Raw genomic sequence first — 15,835 nt, forward strand, 5'->3', positions numbered from 1 at the left:
ATTTCAGCCACTGCACCAGGCGTATTTCGCACCGACTGCATGCAATTCGTATCAACTGTATGCAATTTGAACTTTTTGCAATTAACACTATTTGCACCTGTATTGCTTCATTTGCAACGTAAAAACAATCGCGCGCGTATTCAACACGATCGACTGGAAATTGTGTGAATTGCAGCCAATATAATTGCAAAGGTGCCAATTGCAGGTCGTGGAGGTGTGCAGGCATCGGTGGTTAAAATTTGTAAGGTTTGCGTTGTACCGGTAATTATTCGTATCGAAAGGTGGATATTTGCTGGTAGCGAGTGTTTAAAATTAACGCAACCCTTCCAAAATCCCACAATAACATTTACGGTGGATTACAGGGAATTTATGGTAGATGCATTAATCTGAACCTTTTAACATGAAATTTAATACTGGTATAAAACGTGCAATTACATGGTAAAATATTCAGAAATCAGACATACCTTGAATCATACAAATCTTTACTAGCCATATGATTTTTCGAATTATAGATTATGTTTTGAGTGAGTTTTGCTTTCTAGAGAAATGTGACTTTTGGTGTGATTTTAGAAAGGTTGCGTTATTTTTTAACACATGCTATATTATGGCGATTTGTGTTGGGAAAATAACCACAGCCTTTATTTTTGGAACAAACTTTGGGAATACGGTGATATTCGCTGATTGATAATGCTCAGCTTGCATGGGAGCTTGCGTATTTTTTCCCATGTGCCTTGACTGACGGATTCCATGCAGGTCCGGCAAAATGCATAGCCTTGAAATCCGCTCTTGGAACAAAACTTTGCGCTCTTTTTTGGAACTATATTTTAGGAGATTCATGCCGCCACCCTTTAGATAATGCCTGTCGAGCTACGTAGGAATTTTTTCAACCAATAATTTGGCTTTCTCATCACTATACGTAGTAATGGGAGCTAATTTGGCTGGTTAATGCTAGTTTGACAATGCCTTTTTTTATTCTTTCTCCTCATGCCGTCAGCATTATCCCAGGTCTATTTCCAGTCTTCCTGTGACTATAAGTACGTAGGCAGATCCATCCGTTCTCTGGATTTTGGAATTCCTACGATATAGACTATAGATATAATGTGTAATCCCTAATTAATATTTTCCTAACCAACAACTCTTTATATTATATATTTTCATTGCCGGCCTCCAATTCGATCTCGACGCAACGCACCTTTATTTCAACCCGATCTCAACGAAAACAAAGAAAAATCGAAAAAGAAGCAATGCAGCTCGCAACTATTTCCACAGCCAAGGGCGTCAGCCTTGGCTCTTTTCCCCAGCAGCGCGGTCCGCCAAGCTACTAGAACAACGCAACAATAATCCACAGCCGTGAGCGTGGTGTGAGGTTGCCTTTTCTTTTTACCAATGACCACCAAATCGTGCCTGATCAGGCTTTTCCGGCCATGCCGGGTTCAAAATACCATATCCACGTTTTAGGGCCGCGTATTTGCCGTCAGCGTCGACGGCAACTGCGGCATGCATTTGCCTGGGGACTCAAGACCACAGAACGGGTATCACATGAAGGGTTGGCCAGTTTAAGGGCCAGCCACGGTTAGCAACCTTTGATTTGTTTTTTACATTGTCGATTTTAATCTGGGCTGAATCAACACACTTGTCTTCTCATGAGATGAAGACGACGCTCAACTAAATTTTTATATTCACTGCTAAAATAGTTTTACGTTTAATAATTACATACTTAATCTTGTTCCTCGACTATGCATATCTCGTCCAACCAATTGTGGGACTGAATACTTCATTTCACAGTACGTATCGTGACTCGCTTTGACTGCGTATTATCCAGACGCTGTACCCCTAGCGCACGGCAGGAACCTTGGGAAGGCCATTGTTGCAAGTCTCAGCGCGCAAGCCTTGACCCTGGATTCACCTTCTAAACCGTCGCGGAACCGTAGCACCCGCCCTTTTCAACGTGACCTTGAACGAAGGCAGCTCGACACTGACCGCAACCCCGTCCTCCCCGAGCCCAAAGATGAACTGGTCCATGGCCCGCATCTGGTACGCCGGCCTGTCGAGCGAGCTCCACGTCCCGCAGGACCCCTCTTCCCAGGCCAGCAGCGCATCCGCCTGTGCAATTTGCTCGGCGGTCCCGATCCCAATCACCCCTTTCCAGCTCTCCCGCTTCTTGTTCCTGAGGTTGATAGGGTACAGCCTCAGGTTGGAAGACGGAAGCTGCGGCGGCGGTGCGTCCGCCGGAGGTGCAGGGGGTAGCGCTTCGGATGGGGGCGGCACGAGGATGACGGGTTGGAGCAGCGCCGCCATGACGTCCTTGCCGCGCACAGCCCATCCGGTCAAATCCAGACCGGGCCCGAGGTCATCCTCGGCCAGGGAGACGGTGAGGGTGGAGTTGGTCGCCTCGTCGCGGTAGAAGCCCGCGTACAGGGGTCTAGCCTCGTCTCGGGAAGCCGCCTCAAGTGCAGGCACGACGCTCTGGAAAAGACGGCTGACGAGGGCGTTGATCCCGAGGGAGGGGAGCTCCGAGGTGGGTCCCGTTGCCATTATGGAAAAGACTACGTCGTAGTCGGGCACGAGCGCGACGAGCGAGCTGTAGGTGATGAGCCCTCCGCTCTTTGTGTAGACTTCGATGCTGCGCTGATCGGAAGTGACGTTTTTGGAGCGAAAGATCTCCCACGGCGCGCCGATCATGGTGCCCGAGGATGCGGTGGTGGCCCAGGGCTTGAGCCACTTGCGGGTCTTGGCGGGGCTGAGGAGCTTGTTGCTGAGGATGCCGTCGGCGAGGGTGATGAGGTCGTCGGTTGAGGTGTAGTAGCCTCCGGATCTGTGGGTGTGTTTGGTTTTGTCAGCGCTTGCAGACAAGACCAAGAATAAGAGGTCAGGCAAACTTACGGATCCATAAAGCCTATATCAGCGTACCACATAGGGTCCTTCAAGCTGATGACACCCAGTTCATCGTCCGGCTTAGTGGCAAACGTATGCTTCATGTTCAAAGGGTCGAGAATTTTCTCTTGCACAAACGTCTCAAAAGGCTTGCCGGAAACCTTGCTGACGACAAGCCCGAGGATTGCAGCACCGTTGTTGGAGTAAGCAGGAGTAGTAAATGGCGCAATCACCGGCCAGTTATCTCCAAAGTGCTGCAAAAAGTCTGCCCAAAAGTATAGCTAGTCAGAGAGGAGAAGCAAGAAATAGATATCAGACTAGGTCCCGATGGGCTTGAGGACCAAAAGCTCTTACCTTCAATAGTGCATTCGCGAACACCCTGAAGTCCAGAACAGCCCGGGAGGGACGAATTGTCTCGCGGGGGCAACCCATAACCCTCAGGGTCGAAACTTTCAAAGGTAGAGAGATCACTGCTGACTAACGTTGTTGAAGATTTGTTAGCACGATTACATGTGCACAATGCCTCAGTGTGAGACCTCAAGGTCACATTCTCATTATTGTCAGGAAGACTCACAGTCTGCCTTGATGCCTGCAAGATGGGAAGCCAGTGCACCCAAGGTAATCTCATCCCAATCGACAAGGGTAATCTCATCCTTGATCTCGGGCTGCTCATTAAGCTTTTCAAACTCTGGGAAATACTTTGTGATGGGATCCTCCAGGCTGACATCGTCGAGCAGGAGAACAGCAAATACGGCAAAAACCTTGCTGATACTGGCGATCCGATACACGGATTTGCCATCGACCTGCTGCACACCCTTGGGATCCAACACGGGCGGGGTGTGATGGTACTCAAGCATGTAGCCGTCCTCGTGGATCGACTTGACGGCTACGGAAAGAGCCGTGTGGTTGAGGCTGGCGGTTAAGCTGTCGAGCAGACCCTTGGCACCGGCGGTCACCATGGCCGTTGCCGGGTGGGTGCTGGGGGATTTCGGCGCGGGAAGAACCGGACCGGGGACGGGGCAAAGGCCATCGCGGGCGGCCTGGACGGTCATTGGCAGCGATTGTGGCACAAAAAGTCCGAACAGCTGGAGGCCAATCAAGGAGAGGAATGAAGGTCTTAACATGGCTACTGCGTGGGAATAACGAGGAGTGGATTGGTGGAACAACAGGACTATGGAGGACAGCCTGCTTACTCAATAGTGAGATTGGCAATGTTGCAACGGGATGCCATCGCGTTTATAAAGTCTAGGCGGCATTGCCTCAAAGCTTTGCAGCTGGCTGCCTAGCGCCAAGTGTTAATGTCTACAGCCGTTGCAAATTGTACTTAAAACTACGCAAACTACGCGGGGTCGTCGTCTATACGGGGGCTGATTGATGCGTGCGGGGTGAGGCGTTATGATGCTGATGGCTGTGAATTCCTACCGCTGATTAACTTGTTAGTGCTGCCAAATTGGTATAGTGCTGATCAAAAAAAGCACGACACTGTGGCTCAGCCCGTTAGACGTGCATGAAGTGGACAAAGACTTAAAATTCATGTTCGATTTGGCATGCTCGTTGATCCTAGCAACGAGATCTGACATGATGCGAGGAGCCGGGGTCTATTTGACTGATCCAAACAAATCTAAGTAGGTAGGTACTTTGCTCAAAAGTTCATGTCGAGATGGAGTATTGCCGTGGTGTCGATTTTCTTTATATGCTTGGCAATTTCCCAACACCTGAGTAACCAAACTATCTGACTACAGTTTAATTTGTCACCTGAGGAATTGCTCTTTGCAAGTCAACTGGACAGTTCAGTCATTTGGGATGATGAGACAGCTTGCGTGAGAGTTGCCTCAATGATTAATTGGACAATGCGCTGCATATGATTGTTGAGTGAGATGTGGACAAGCCTCCAGCTCAAGAAAGTTGGGTAGTACCTGCAGGCGTCGACAAAATTCTCACGTCAATGTTTTCCTTCCTTCCTATTTGGGAAACTATGACGTTATTTAGAGAAAACGCAAACAAAAGTGCAAAGTTACAATTTTCAGTCTCCAGCTGAACAACGCCACGTCCTTGGCTCTCAGCCTCCAGTTTTGGCAAAGTGGCTGTGCTTGCAGTCTGGTTCTGGGCAGCATGGTAAACATGGGATTCCAAGTTTGTTATTTTATCGCCTCGATTTTTTTTTTTTTTTTTTTTTTTTTTTTTTTTTTTTTTTTTTTTTTTTTTTTTTTTTTTTTTCTCTTCTTTGTAATCAACGGGTCCGCCGATCATGATCTTGTTTCCGTCTTCCATTTTGACAAGTTATTTCTCGTTGGTAAGGCGGATACCGTGAGATTGGTTACCAGCAAAAAGAGGAAGCAGCCCACTTTTGTCCACATGGCCTCCTGGAATCTCTCTGAAATGATCTACTGCGATAAGAGGTCCTTGTTCCCACATGGGATATTGGCATAATCTTTTTCCCCTTGAGTGTGCTGCACTAGAGAGACAATTGCAAGTTGCACGATGGAAAGAAAGAAAGAAAAATCTTGGTTATGATCCTCGACTCATAGCCACCATGTACTATAGTATCTAGAGCATTCTACTGCTCGCTTCCACAGTGGCAAAGACCACAAACATGGAATTCTGCCGTCGTCGGTTAGCGGAAGGTGGGAGTGGTTGCGCAAACGAGCCCTATCACGAGTCAGGAATGCAGATCTCACAAGGGATTGGATGGTTGCCAAGCGGGTCCATGCCAACAATTTCCTACGTTGGAAAAGGGCGCTGGTGGATCCTCTCAACTTCTTTCAACTTGTCGTTCTGGGAGTTCCCTAGCTAAGACCACAATTTTCAGTGCCGAGGATCTGGGTCGTCAACCTGTCAGCGATTTGCTTTCAAAAAAGAAAGCTTGTTCGGCCACACTTAACCGGCGTGGCATCCGAGTTGGGCAACCCTCGCCCGAGGACGGAGAATTCGCCGAAATGACGTTTTATTACCAAGTGTCAACTAAGCGGACACCCGGTGCTTAGCAAGCTGTGGCCCGTTGGAGAGTGGAATCACTGACGAGGGAACAATGACGAAAAGATGGGGAACAGTTCATCCCGTCTTGACTATATCAGAACAGTTTGCCCTCCTGACAGGGTCGTCGTGATGTTGGGGACCTTGGATCTTCACCTCCCACCGTAGTTTGTGCAGTCACTCCCGACGTTTGCCAGCGGTTCACATTCATTTCAGACCCTGGGGAATCTAGATAAATAAACCACTAGACCAGCCAAGACCATGAGGACCACCCTACTATCCAGCCTGGCGTGCGCCATCGCCGCCGTCACGGCTGCCGGCAACAGCTCGTGCGCCGGCAAGCAGACCTACGACCACATCGTCGTCGGCGGCGGCCAGGCCGGCATCATCGCCGCGACCCGCCTCGCCCAGACCGGCAAGCACGTGCTCCTGCTCGAGCGCGGCGTCGGCCCCACCGTCGCCACGGGCGCCGACAACGTCCTCTCGTGGAACGACACCCTCACCCCGACCGACGTGCCCGGCCTGGCCCCCGCCGTCCGCGACGTCGGCCTCTTCTCCAAGTACATGTGCCCCGACACCGAGGGCGTCTCGGCCTGCGTCCTCGGCGGCGCCGGCTCCTTCAACTACCTTGTCTACGTCCACCCGCCCGCCCACGACTTTGACGACCGCTGGCCCCAGGGCTGGAAGTGGAACGACGTCAAGCCCGCCGCCGACCGCGTCTACGCCGTCAACCCGGGCTCGTCCATCCCGTCGGCCGACGGCAAACGCTACGACTTTGCCATGTACGACGCCCTGGGCAGCGGGTTCCTGGCTTCGCGCGGCTGGAAGGCCGTCAGCCAGACCGAGCAGCCCGACGAGAAGCACGAGGCCTACTCGTACCCGCACTGGAACATTGGCAACCAGAAGCGTGCCGGCTCCCTGGCCAGCTACCTGCCCGTCGCGCGCCAGCAGGCCGGATTCCGCATGGAGCTCAACGCCACCGTGTCCCGGCTGCTCCGCGACGGTGGCAAGGTCACCGGCGTCGAGCTGGACGGCGGCAAGAAGCGCTTCCGTCTCGCCGAGGGCGGCAAGGTGATCCTGGCCGCTGGTGCCTGGGGAACACCCCGCGTGCTGCTCAACTCGGGCATCGGCCCCGAGGACCAGCTGCGCATCATCCAGAACGGCACGAGCGGCGTCAAGCTCCCGGCTCGCGACCAGTGGGTCAACCTGCCCGTCGGCAAGACCATCCGCGACCACTCCATCTTCACCCTCACCATCCAGACCAACGAGACGTTTGGCGCCTTCAACGCGTCCGCCGCGGCGTTCGGCGTGGCGTCGGCCGAGTCCGACATCACCCTGTACAACGACAAGTCGTCGGGCCAGCTCGCGCAGGGCATGCACAAGCTCATCTTCTGGACGTCCAACAACGCCGGCGGCGACAACCGCACCCGCTACATCCAGGGCTCTTGCTCGCCCGGCGGGCCCGGCCAGTTCAGCATCAAGGCGTACCTGACGCACGGCCTGACGTCCAAGGGATCCGTCGGCATCGACTCGACCGGCAAGATGGTCTTCAAGCAGCAGCCGTACCTCGTCGACGCGGCGGACCGCAAGGCCGCCCTGGCCTTCGTCGAGGAGACGGTCGCCGCCGTCAAGGCCTACCCGGGATGGCAGCTCAAGGGCTACAGCAACTCGACGGCGGTGCTCAGCAACATCGAGCCGGGCAACCACTTTGTCGGCACGGCCGGTATGGGTGAGGACAAGGCGACGTCTGTCGTCGGCCCCGACGCCAAGGTCCACGGCATGGAGAACCTGTACGTCGTCGACGCCAGCATGCACCCGGACCTGCCGACTGGTAACACCAACGCTATTGTTATGGTCGCTGCCGAGGCGGCGATTGGCAAGATCATTGCCGCGCAGCAGTAGAAAAAAAATAAAATGGGGCATTTCGTTTTTCTGTCCCAAGATGTTTAGATGTACTCCGCAAGGAGCGGCCTTTTTTCGTTTGTACATGTCGTGTATATAGCCGATAGCGTCTGTATTTTTTGAAGCATATAGAGCGTTCATGAATAGATTTTGTATCTTCATATTCCCAATATTACTCGAAGCATGAGGCGAACGATGAGTCGGGGCCATTTGATCAGCTGATGTAGTCTGTGCAAGACAAGTAAGGGGATCTTTGGAGGCTGGAATATCATCCAGAGAAAGACGCCTCTAAGCTTTTGCATTCGCTTGCTGAGAGCCTCTTGTAGTAGGGCGACCTCGTCATCTCCAGATGCCACAGTTCCCTGGATAGTAACTACGGGCTCCGGTGCTGCGGCGTCTCTGACTGTTGTTTCCGGGGTGGGAGTTGGGACCATGTTAGCCTCCGGGGCGGCAGAAATCGTCAAACTCGGTGTATCTTCTGTGGTGGAAGTCTGGCTCGAGAGTGTTGTGACTGTAGTTGGGTGATTCGCTGGTGTTTGCAGGCTTATCTCCTGTCGTATTGTTTCGAGAGTCGGGCGCATAAACAGCTCCGCCATTGCATTTAGATTCTCCAGCGTCGGCTGCGTTCGATCCTGCAAGCCTGTTGGCGTTAGACTGGGTGGCGCCGCCGCTTCAATCTGTACTGGAGCGGGCACGGATGGGAGGACCGCTTGTGGCCTGGAAGCCGACTGAAGAGGAGCTAGGGTTGGGGCAGCGGTCTGCACATCATCACTGCCACTCTGGCTACCGCCGGTTGGCTCTGGAGTAGAAACTTGCCAGAAAGTGGCAGGCTGTGGCCGAGGTAGCTCCAGCGCAGTAAGCTGCTGGTTCTTCATCTCCATGACCTTGTCGAGATTGTTGGCAACAGTGTCCAGAGATCGCTTGGGACCAGTGTACGGACCAATCCTGGTGGTTGAGATGCCATCCTTGGACCCCCTCTTGTGGGAAAACTTTGCCTTGATCCGATTCATCCTCCCCTTCAACCCACCACGGACCTTGATCTTCATCAGAAAGGCCTCCCCCTGGCGCGCAAATGCAAACGCCGTCTTGACGAGGTTCTGCTGCCCAGGGTCCAGCTCATTCTCCTTCAGGCTCCACTCCAACGTCGTGTGCAGGCCGGTAAACACCTTGTTACCCTTCTTGTCCCGGCACACACGGTTCCCCGTAAACTCCCACCTGCAGGGCACCTCAAACGCGGTCTCGAACTCCTTGCCACCCAGCCCGCCTCCCGCTCCCATCACCTCGAGCCTGGGCTCCACATTGACCCGCTCAAACTTGGTCTTGGTGCTCTCGGGACCGACGACGCGGCGCGGGCCGTAGTAGGGCGTTATCTGAGGGGGGAGGCCCAAGTACGGCGTCTCGCAAACGTCCTCGAGGGTGACTTCTATCCTCGCCCAGTCCAGCCGGTAGTTGGCCGGCTGCTGGATGTGAAAGTCAATGTAGACGATGCCGGCGTCGGCCTGTTCCAGCACGCCCCATTGCGACTCGGCAAACAGCAGGTTGCAGTCGACTTGCGCGTTGCCGATGGACGCGCCGCCCACCAGCGCGTCCCTGTGGTTGATGTGGTCGAACCGCTCAAAGTCGTAGCGGCCGTACCGCTTGCTCCACGTCCCTCTGCTCAGCTCCGGGTGGGTTGGAGCAGGGGATCGGTGGGCGGCGGGGGAAACCACGACGGTGTTGGTGTCGCCGGGTGGGCTTGTTGAAGCCATTGGAGTTTTGAATAGCGTTTTTAAGACGGTGTTGCTAGTTGATGTGAGAGGAACGGCAATGTGAGAGAGTGAGAAATTGACAGATGGATTTTTTTTCAGAATGAATGAGTTTAGTTTTACACCCGGGAAAGAGGAGGTGTGGGTGGGGTTTCTGTGCTGAACAAATCCAAAATTCTTCAGCCGCACTTTTCGGGGACGCGAGGCCTCCGCCCGTCTGACGCCAAGACTCGGGCGCAGCATGATGTGGGCATTTGCTGCACCGTCATTTGGACACATTCTCAAGACTGTTGTTGTTGTCTTTCTCCTCCCGCATCCGACTCTGAGTCGTCACATCCTGCCATCATCTACGGGACAATCCCATATAACGGCAACAAAACAAAACTACAGTATGGAAGACGAAATCGATTGGGGTTTCAGGTCGCAAAGACCACGGAGAGGACTCGATCACGATTTCGCACCACCGCAATCACCACAACTTGCGGAGCTGGACAGACAAAATAAGCGGCGGTGGATCCACGCCGACCCCGACATCGAGGGCAACGACCATGACCGGCAGGTGGTCCACGCAGGGCATTCTCCAGCTCCTCCACGTCCCAAAAAAGCATCCCATACGACGCGATTGCCCGGTGCACTCTATCTTGATGATGGCAATCAATCTGGGGACCGTGACAGGGCCGGTTTGGTCATTCCGGAAAGGGGCCTGGCTGGCAATTCCGGTCGTACCCGACGCAAAAAGTCAAAGGAAATGCCCCAAACCGTGTGCAACCCCGATCGGCCGGTCAACTTTCATGTGCAGCTCAGATTGCCAATTTCTCTAGACCTGGATGAGGAGTTGTGCGAACTGGGGCGTCTCAGACGAGTGGGTGATTTCAGAGCGGCCAAGACCTTCTTCGGCAGCAGATTGGAAGAGCACATCAGCAACCCGTACGTATTTATTCAGTATGCAGACCTCCTACTGGCCATGGAGGATTACAAGTCTCTCAAGTCACTGCAGCCCCCGCCCATGTTCGGTGTCAGCATAGAGGAGGAAGGAATCTTTCGGTCTCGTCGGCAGAAGCAATTGAACACGGACGATTTCGAGGACTACTGGTTGGGCTTGGATCCCTCGAATGAGGAGAAGATGCTTGGTTGGAATTGGATGCTCATAAAAGCTCTTGCGTTGGTCCACACAGAAGACTGCGCCTCGGGTATTTTGCGATCCCTGCGTGATGCATTTTCAAAGCTGCCTATTAGAGACGATCCGGGCTCGACAGAGGTGCGTATTGCGAAGCTTTTCCGTCAGCACTCAATCTACCACAGACGACATTTTTGTTGCTGACATCCCAGAAATTCGGACCACTTGCAGGTGCAGATTATGGTCCTGTCTTTCAAGTTATACATCGCTGCACTCAACTCTCCCGCCCATCAGAAGAACTTGGGATCATTACGAGAAGGGCTTCTCGGCTGGGTAGATTTTGAACGCATATATGCCAATTTATCAACACAGAACCGTCACTGGGACTGCTGTGACCTAAAGACAGTAGACTCCATAGCATTTGGCTATAGACAAGACTGGAACTGGGCACGAAATATCCCAGGCACCGATAGGTTCAATTTTAACTTTACCGGACAGTGGGAGGAGCTCGACCACGACGAGGCGAGCCTCCTCGCATGTCTCGATCAGACGACATCCATCGTTATGGCACTCTTCACCGCCAAACCTTACTCCATCGTCTACATCAGGCGGTCGGCAAGCATGGTGGCTCTGATGAACACCGCCGCCGAGCTGCTCAAGCGCCACTACCCTGCCGCCATGAGGAGCCGGCCATTCATCCGGTGGCTGATACTGTCGTCCCAAGCCGCGGGAGAAAAGTCGGACGAGCTGAGGAACCTCGAGCAAGGAAATGCCTGGTGGGGTCTATTCCACAACCTAGCAGCAAACCCCGGGTTCGTGGCGCTCTCCTGGAGGGACGGCATCAACCTCCCCATCTACATACCTCGCGGCATCGAGGTTCCAAAGTGGGACGCGCTCGAGAACCCACCCCGAATCAACGAGGCGTTGCACCTCGCCCTCAACCTCGCCAGGGAAATGGACGACTACCCCACGCAGGCCATCTGCTACAAGCTGCTCGCACTCAGATCCAAGGAGCCCAGACCGCTGCTGGAGAGCCTGTGCCGTCTGCAAGAAGCGCACGGGGACCGCAGCGAGTACCTCAAGACGTTGCTATCGAGCTTCATAGGGCTGGACGACGTGCAATCGGAGAAGCGGCTGCTCGACAAGCTTACCGACTTCCGGGACACGTTTCACGTGAGCGTATACGTTCGGGCCGATATCGACGTGTACTGGGCCCACGATGTTATCAAACGCGCGCTCAGGTACAGGGTCGACGGCCGCCACCAGGAGGACATGATGGGATGGGTGGACGCCGACTACGTCCGGTTCCTGTCCAAAGAAGCGTCGCACTTTGTTGCCTCGGTCCGGGCTGGAAGGCGTTCCTTGGTACATTTCAGACCTGAGCGGCAGCATGACATTTCTCCTCCGGCCCCCGCTCCAGTGAGCGACACGAGGTTGCAAAGGGCTTCATCTGCCATGGTTGAGAATGAAGGTAGTCAACGGGAGGAGGTTGAGGCGGATGATGAGTCGGCCAGGGAGGTGTTGCTAAGGAAAGAAAGATTGATCAGGCAGATGGCTCGGTTGAAGGCCGCCAGGGAGGAGGAAGCCTTACGGGCGGCGATGCCGAATAAGGAAAACGACGACGCCTTGCTTAGCGGCAGGGAATATCCTCGCAGGGTTACATCACCACACGACTCGGACAATAAACACTCGGACGATGCAGCGGCAAAAGACCGACAGGTCATTTTGTGGAAAGGCGACTACAGAAACCACGGGCAGTGGCTTGCCCTCAACAGAGGGGAGCTAGATCCAGCAGAATACTATCGCAAATGGGCAGTCCGGAATCCAGACGCGGCCCGAGGAACTGGGGGGTCGGAGCCATTTTTAGAACGAGAGCGGGAACGCCGTGACACTGACTCGCGGCGAGGATCGGATGATTCAGAGAATGAGTCCCCGCTTGTAGCTCGGATCATGCGCCGCCGCATGCGACGCAGGTACAGCTCTTCAAGTGGTTCAGAAGGAGGGGATGGCCCTGTCGGCCGGGGTAACAGATATGAAAACCACAAGGACTTGGACCTAATCAACAAACCGGAGAGCAACGACCACGAGGATCCTCGCAGAACCTCGCTTGCAACCAAAGTATCTGACTCTCGAGCAATCAGTCATGGGGAATATCCTGCAGAGCCAACTGAGATGGGCGCGCCCAAGGAGGCTCCTTCCACTGAGGAAATACCCACGACTCCTCGCGACAGGCAGCAACCACAGACGTCCATGTACCCTCACCCTGCCTCCATGCAGCACTTCACGGCTTCCTCGGAAGCTGAACGGCAAAGCGTCACATCCACCGAATCTGGATCGAGGTCTAGGCGTGCGCGGGTCGATGACGACCCGGATTCGGAGGAGACATGGAGAAGGCGAGGAAGCCAAGACAGCCACCCATATAACCCCCCGGGAAGACCTCAAAACAATACCTTACGGTATAGCTCGTACCAAGAACAAGACACAGTGACAAACGTCACGGATCCCACACCCAAAGGACGGTACGCAGGCCCAAGGGCTGTGCGGTGGGAAGACCTGCAGCGGGAGAGGCAAAACGACCGCATTGAGAACAGGGCGCCATCAACCGTGGCGTCTGACCGGCTCTCCTATTCATCCTTTCCTGAAGCGTCAGTACCGCGCACCGCGAATTTAATGAAGCAGCGTACTAGACCCAGCGTCACAATATTGCCACAACCACCACCCCCATCCCCACCCCTGACAGAAACCCAAACTGAGGCGTCGAGCTCAAGGGACGGTGTACAAAGGCCGTACCCTCGCCGCAGGAGACCGAGCGTCCCGGTGACTGATACAGCGGTAGGAGCTACCACCGAGGTTGATGCAGCAAGTCTGCCAAATGTCCGAGGACGAGGTGGAGGCTCTGTAGGGAGCAGACGTACTCCAGCAAGCTCGGAGGGCCGCTACGAGAGAGATGAGTAGATTTCGTATGGTAAGTTATCATGTCTTCCCAATTCACCATTCCAACCAAGCACTTACAACTCGACCCAAGTCTCTAATCGAAACATCCGTAACACTTTTGTTTAAAAAGCAACTGTACTCACCCCCGTCCCGGCCACTCTCCGCACCTCACAAAAAGACACTCAGAACAAAGACCGCAAGTTTTGGGTATGTTCCAAAGACTTTTGGGTATATTCCAAAGACAGGCAGACCGGCTGTGGCTCTTTCCTTTGGGACGATGACGCCGTCTTTTTGCCTCCCGCCAGGCGTAACGCTGGAGGAAGAGGATGAGAAGGTGAAGGCTATTGGGGGGGAGCAGGTTAGGAGCTTGGTAGATTGAGCGGATTTAGGCCCACTGGAAAGCTTGTTTGGGAGGGTTGAAGGTGTGTGGATACCAGACAAGGGACATGGGGACAGGTGAGCATGGCTTTGGCATGGTATATGTCAGTAATGAACCCTTGTTCCAAGCTTCTTAATACCTATTGTTAGATCTTCGCATATCTTTAATAATTGACAGACTTTCTTTTTGCCTTTTTCTATTTGTAGCTTTGCTTATAACTTTACTATATCACTCTGGATATCTCTGTCTTGGCATGCTCTATTTACGAATAGCAGCTTTATTGTTTCACACTAGCAATATCACAATCAAGTTTGGGGTCTTTATCAAATTTGCGAGCTTTGGCTTTGTCTTGTTGACGCATTTTTCTGCTGGTGGGATGAAGCGACGCACCATATGCCTCTCTTACTGTTAGAATCAACGATCATGGCAAATTGGCGACGAAGAAGCAACTGCCGAAACTATGATCTTTTATTAGCGACGACAGCGAATCATACTTATCATTTATGCCTTTGAATGCTTACATCAATTCCAATACTTTTGTTTACCCCTTATTATTAGTACACAGTCATTTCATGCCAAGGCTGTGTTGAAATAGGTCCTTGGAACTTATTTTAAAAAAATCTTCTATTTTTTTTAACAGAGTGCATGAAAGACGTGGATGTGTCGGTATAACTTTGTGTTTTCTGGGCGACTTACTCCAATCGAGTAAACAGTTCCGAATATTTTCTATTTGGAGTACCTATAGTCGCAGCGACGTATTGAAGTGAAAACTATATATTTGGACTGTAAAAACGTTATCTAAAGGGAGGCAACCAATCAAATATTTCGACTTGATTATTCCAATTGCCACTTCAAATATACAAGTTTACTTCCCGCTTTTACTGCCACTTGTTTTCAATCTATCGTTATCTTTCATTAATAATTGTTACTATTTCTTGACCTTTGTCACGCCATCATGCGAGTCACCGCTAATATCCTGCCTATCGTGCTCGCCATTCTGCAGGCTTCGGGCGCATCGGCTGGCGGAAGATTCTCCGGCCTATCGGGTGAAAATGTCGCATCTGGCTCATCGACCGACGGCGCTCCGGCTGGTGCATCGCAGAAACCCGGCGACGGAAGATTCCATTATTCCGAGAAAGTCACAAAGCTAGAAAATGGGTTCAAGTGCGAATTCTGTCTGACCTACAAGGGTGTAGAGGAATCCACGGTGGATTGCAAAAGCGGCAAGCCTAACGAAAGTGTTACGCTCGTGGATTATACAACCGAGACTCGTGGCGATGGGTATAAAATAACAATCCGGGAAACTTGCAAATTCACACTCGTTGCGCCCACACAGCTGCCCAGTGGCTATTCCATCAAAAAGCCGGAAAAGAAAAAAAGGCCAACCAAGGTGGAAAGGCCGGAAAAGAAAAAAATGCCAACCAAGGTGGAAAGGCCGGAAAAGAGAAAAGGCCAACAAAAGGGACCAAGCACACTGAATGAGGGTCGACCCTTACCAGCTTGATGGCGATTTTATTCCTTTCGCGTAGGCCTTAAGCTGGTCGGAAAAAGTATCTATACCATTGGCATCCCTTACGCCAGTGTTTCTCTCCATAGCTTCTGCATAAGATAAAACTCTAAAAATCAATCTCATTCTGTCCCCCTTCAACTTTTGTCTACCTTTGCCCGCATCACAGGGCAACACTCCACATACAGAGTTCTCTTATCATACATTTGTCATCCCCGACATCTATTCGAACACGGGTCCGAAATTGGTACTGATGACAGTAAACACACAGGCAGGCTATCAGGTAGAGGGACGGCCTGGTTACGAGTAGGCTAACTGCAGATATATCTATGAGCTCAAGCGGATTTGGAACATAATTAGCTTCAAATCGAGTACAAACTTCTTGATTTTTCGATTCCTCCCTT

At 52.6% G+C, this 15,835-nt stretch overlaps 4 protein-coding genes across 4 annotated transcripts; 2 read left to right on the forward strand and 2 right to left on the reverse strand.

Annotated features, from left to right (window-relative positions):
- Positions 1 to 1,660: 1,660 nt before the first annotated feature.
- On the reverse strand, positions 1,661 to 4,054 carry PgNI_00121 (uncharacterized protein). Its single transcript, XM_031120204.1, has 4 exons — positions 3,449 to 4,054; positions 3,229 to 3,351; positions 2,884 to 3,139; positions 1,661 to 2,815 (listed from the first exon to the last, which is right to left on the reverse strand). Exons 1-4 carry the CDS (start codon positions 3,996 to 3,998, stop codon positions 1,903 to 1,905), a joined length of 1,842 nt encoding a protein of 613 aa, XP_030987420.1. The 5' UTR covers positions 3,999 to 4,054; the 3' UTR covers positions 1,661 to 1,902.
- Positions 4,055 to 6,108: 2,054 nt separating this feature from the next.
- PgNI_00122 (uncharacterized protein) lies at positions 6,109 to 7,749 on the forward strand (the record flags this gene model as incomplete). Its single annotated transcript, XM_031120205.1, has 1 exon — positions 6,109 to 7,749. One exon carries the CDS (start codon positions 6,109 to 6,111, stop codon positions 7,747 to 7,749), a length of 1,641 nt encoding a protein of 546 aa, XP_030987421.1.
- On the reverse strand, positions 6,124 to 9,497 carry PgNI_00123 (uncharacterized protein; the record flags this gene model as incomplete). Its single annotated transcript, XM_031120206.1, has 2 exons — positions 6,124 to 7,668; positions 7,926 to 9,497. The coding sequence occupies 2 exons, from the start codon at positions 9,495 to 9,497 to the stop codon at positions 6,124 to 6,126; spliced, it is 3,117 nt and encodes a 1,038-aa protein (XP_030987422.1).
- Positions 9,498 to 9,817: 320 nt separating this feature from the next.
- PgNI_00124 (uncharacterized protein) lies at positions 9,818 to 14,101 on the forward strand. Its single transcript, XM_031120207.1, has 3 exons — positions 9,818 to 10,752; positions 10,843 to 13,576; positions 13,637 to 14,101. Exons 1-2 carry the CDS (start codon positions 9,886 to 9,888, stop codon positions 13,564 to 13,566), a joined length of 3,591 nt encoding a protein of 1,196 aa, XP_030987423.1. The 5' UTR covers positions 9,818 to 9,885; the 3' UTR covers positions 13,567 to 13,576; positions 13,637 to 14,101.
- Positions 14,102 to 15,835: the final 1,734 nt, after the last annotated feature.

This window comes from Pyricularia grisea, assembly GCF_004355905.1.
Source record: "Pyricularia grisea strain NI907 chromosome Unknown Pyricularia_grisea_NI907_Scaffold_1, whole genome shotgun sequence".
Classification (NCBI taxonomy): Eukaryota; Fungi; Ascomycota; class Sordariomycetes; order Magnaporthales; family Pyriculariaceae; genus Pyricularia; species Pyricularia grisea.

What these genes read in the sequence shown, in the direction of transcription:
- PgNI_00121 (XM_031120204.1), bottom strand. Translation starts at nt 3,998, where the DNA reads ATGTTAAGACCTTCATTCCTCTCCTTGATTGGCCTCCAGCTGTTCGGA. An exon ending in TCGCGAATGCACTATTGAAG is followed by an intron (nt 3,140 to 3,228) that starts GTAAGAGCTTTT and finishes ACTTTTGGGCAG; the next exon opens with ACTTTTTGCAGCACTTTGGA. An exon ending in GATATAGGCTTTATGGATCC is followed by an intron (nt 2,816 to 2,883) that starts GTAAGTTTGCCT and finishes ACACACCCACAG; the next exon opens with ATCCGGAGGCTACTACACCT.
- PgNI_00124 (XM_031120207.1), top strand. Translation starts at nt 9,886, where the DNA reads ATGGAAGACGAAATCGATTGGGGTTTCAGGTCGCAAAGACCACGGAGA. An exon ending in ACGATCCGGGCTCGACAGAG is followed by an intron (nt 10,753 to 10,842) that starts GTGCGTATTGCG and finishes GACCACTTGCAG; the next exon opens with GTGCAGATTATGGTCCTGTC.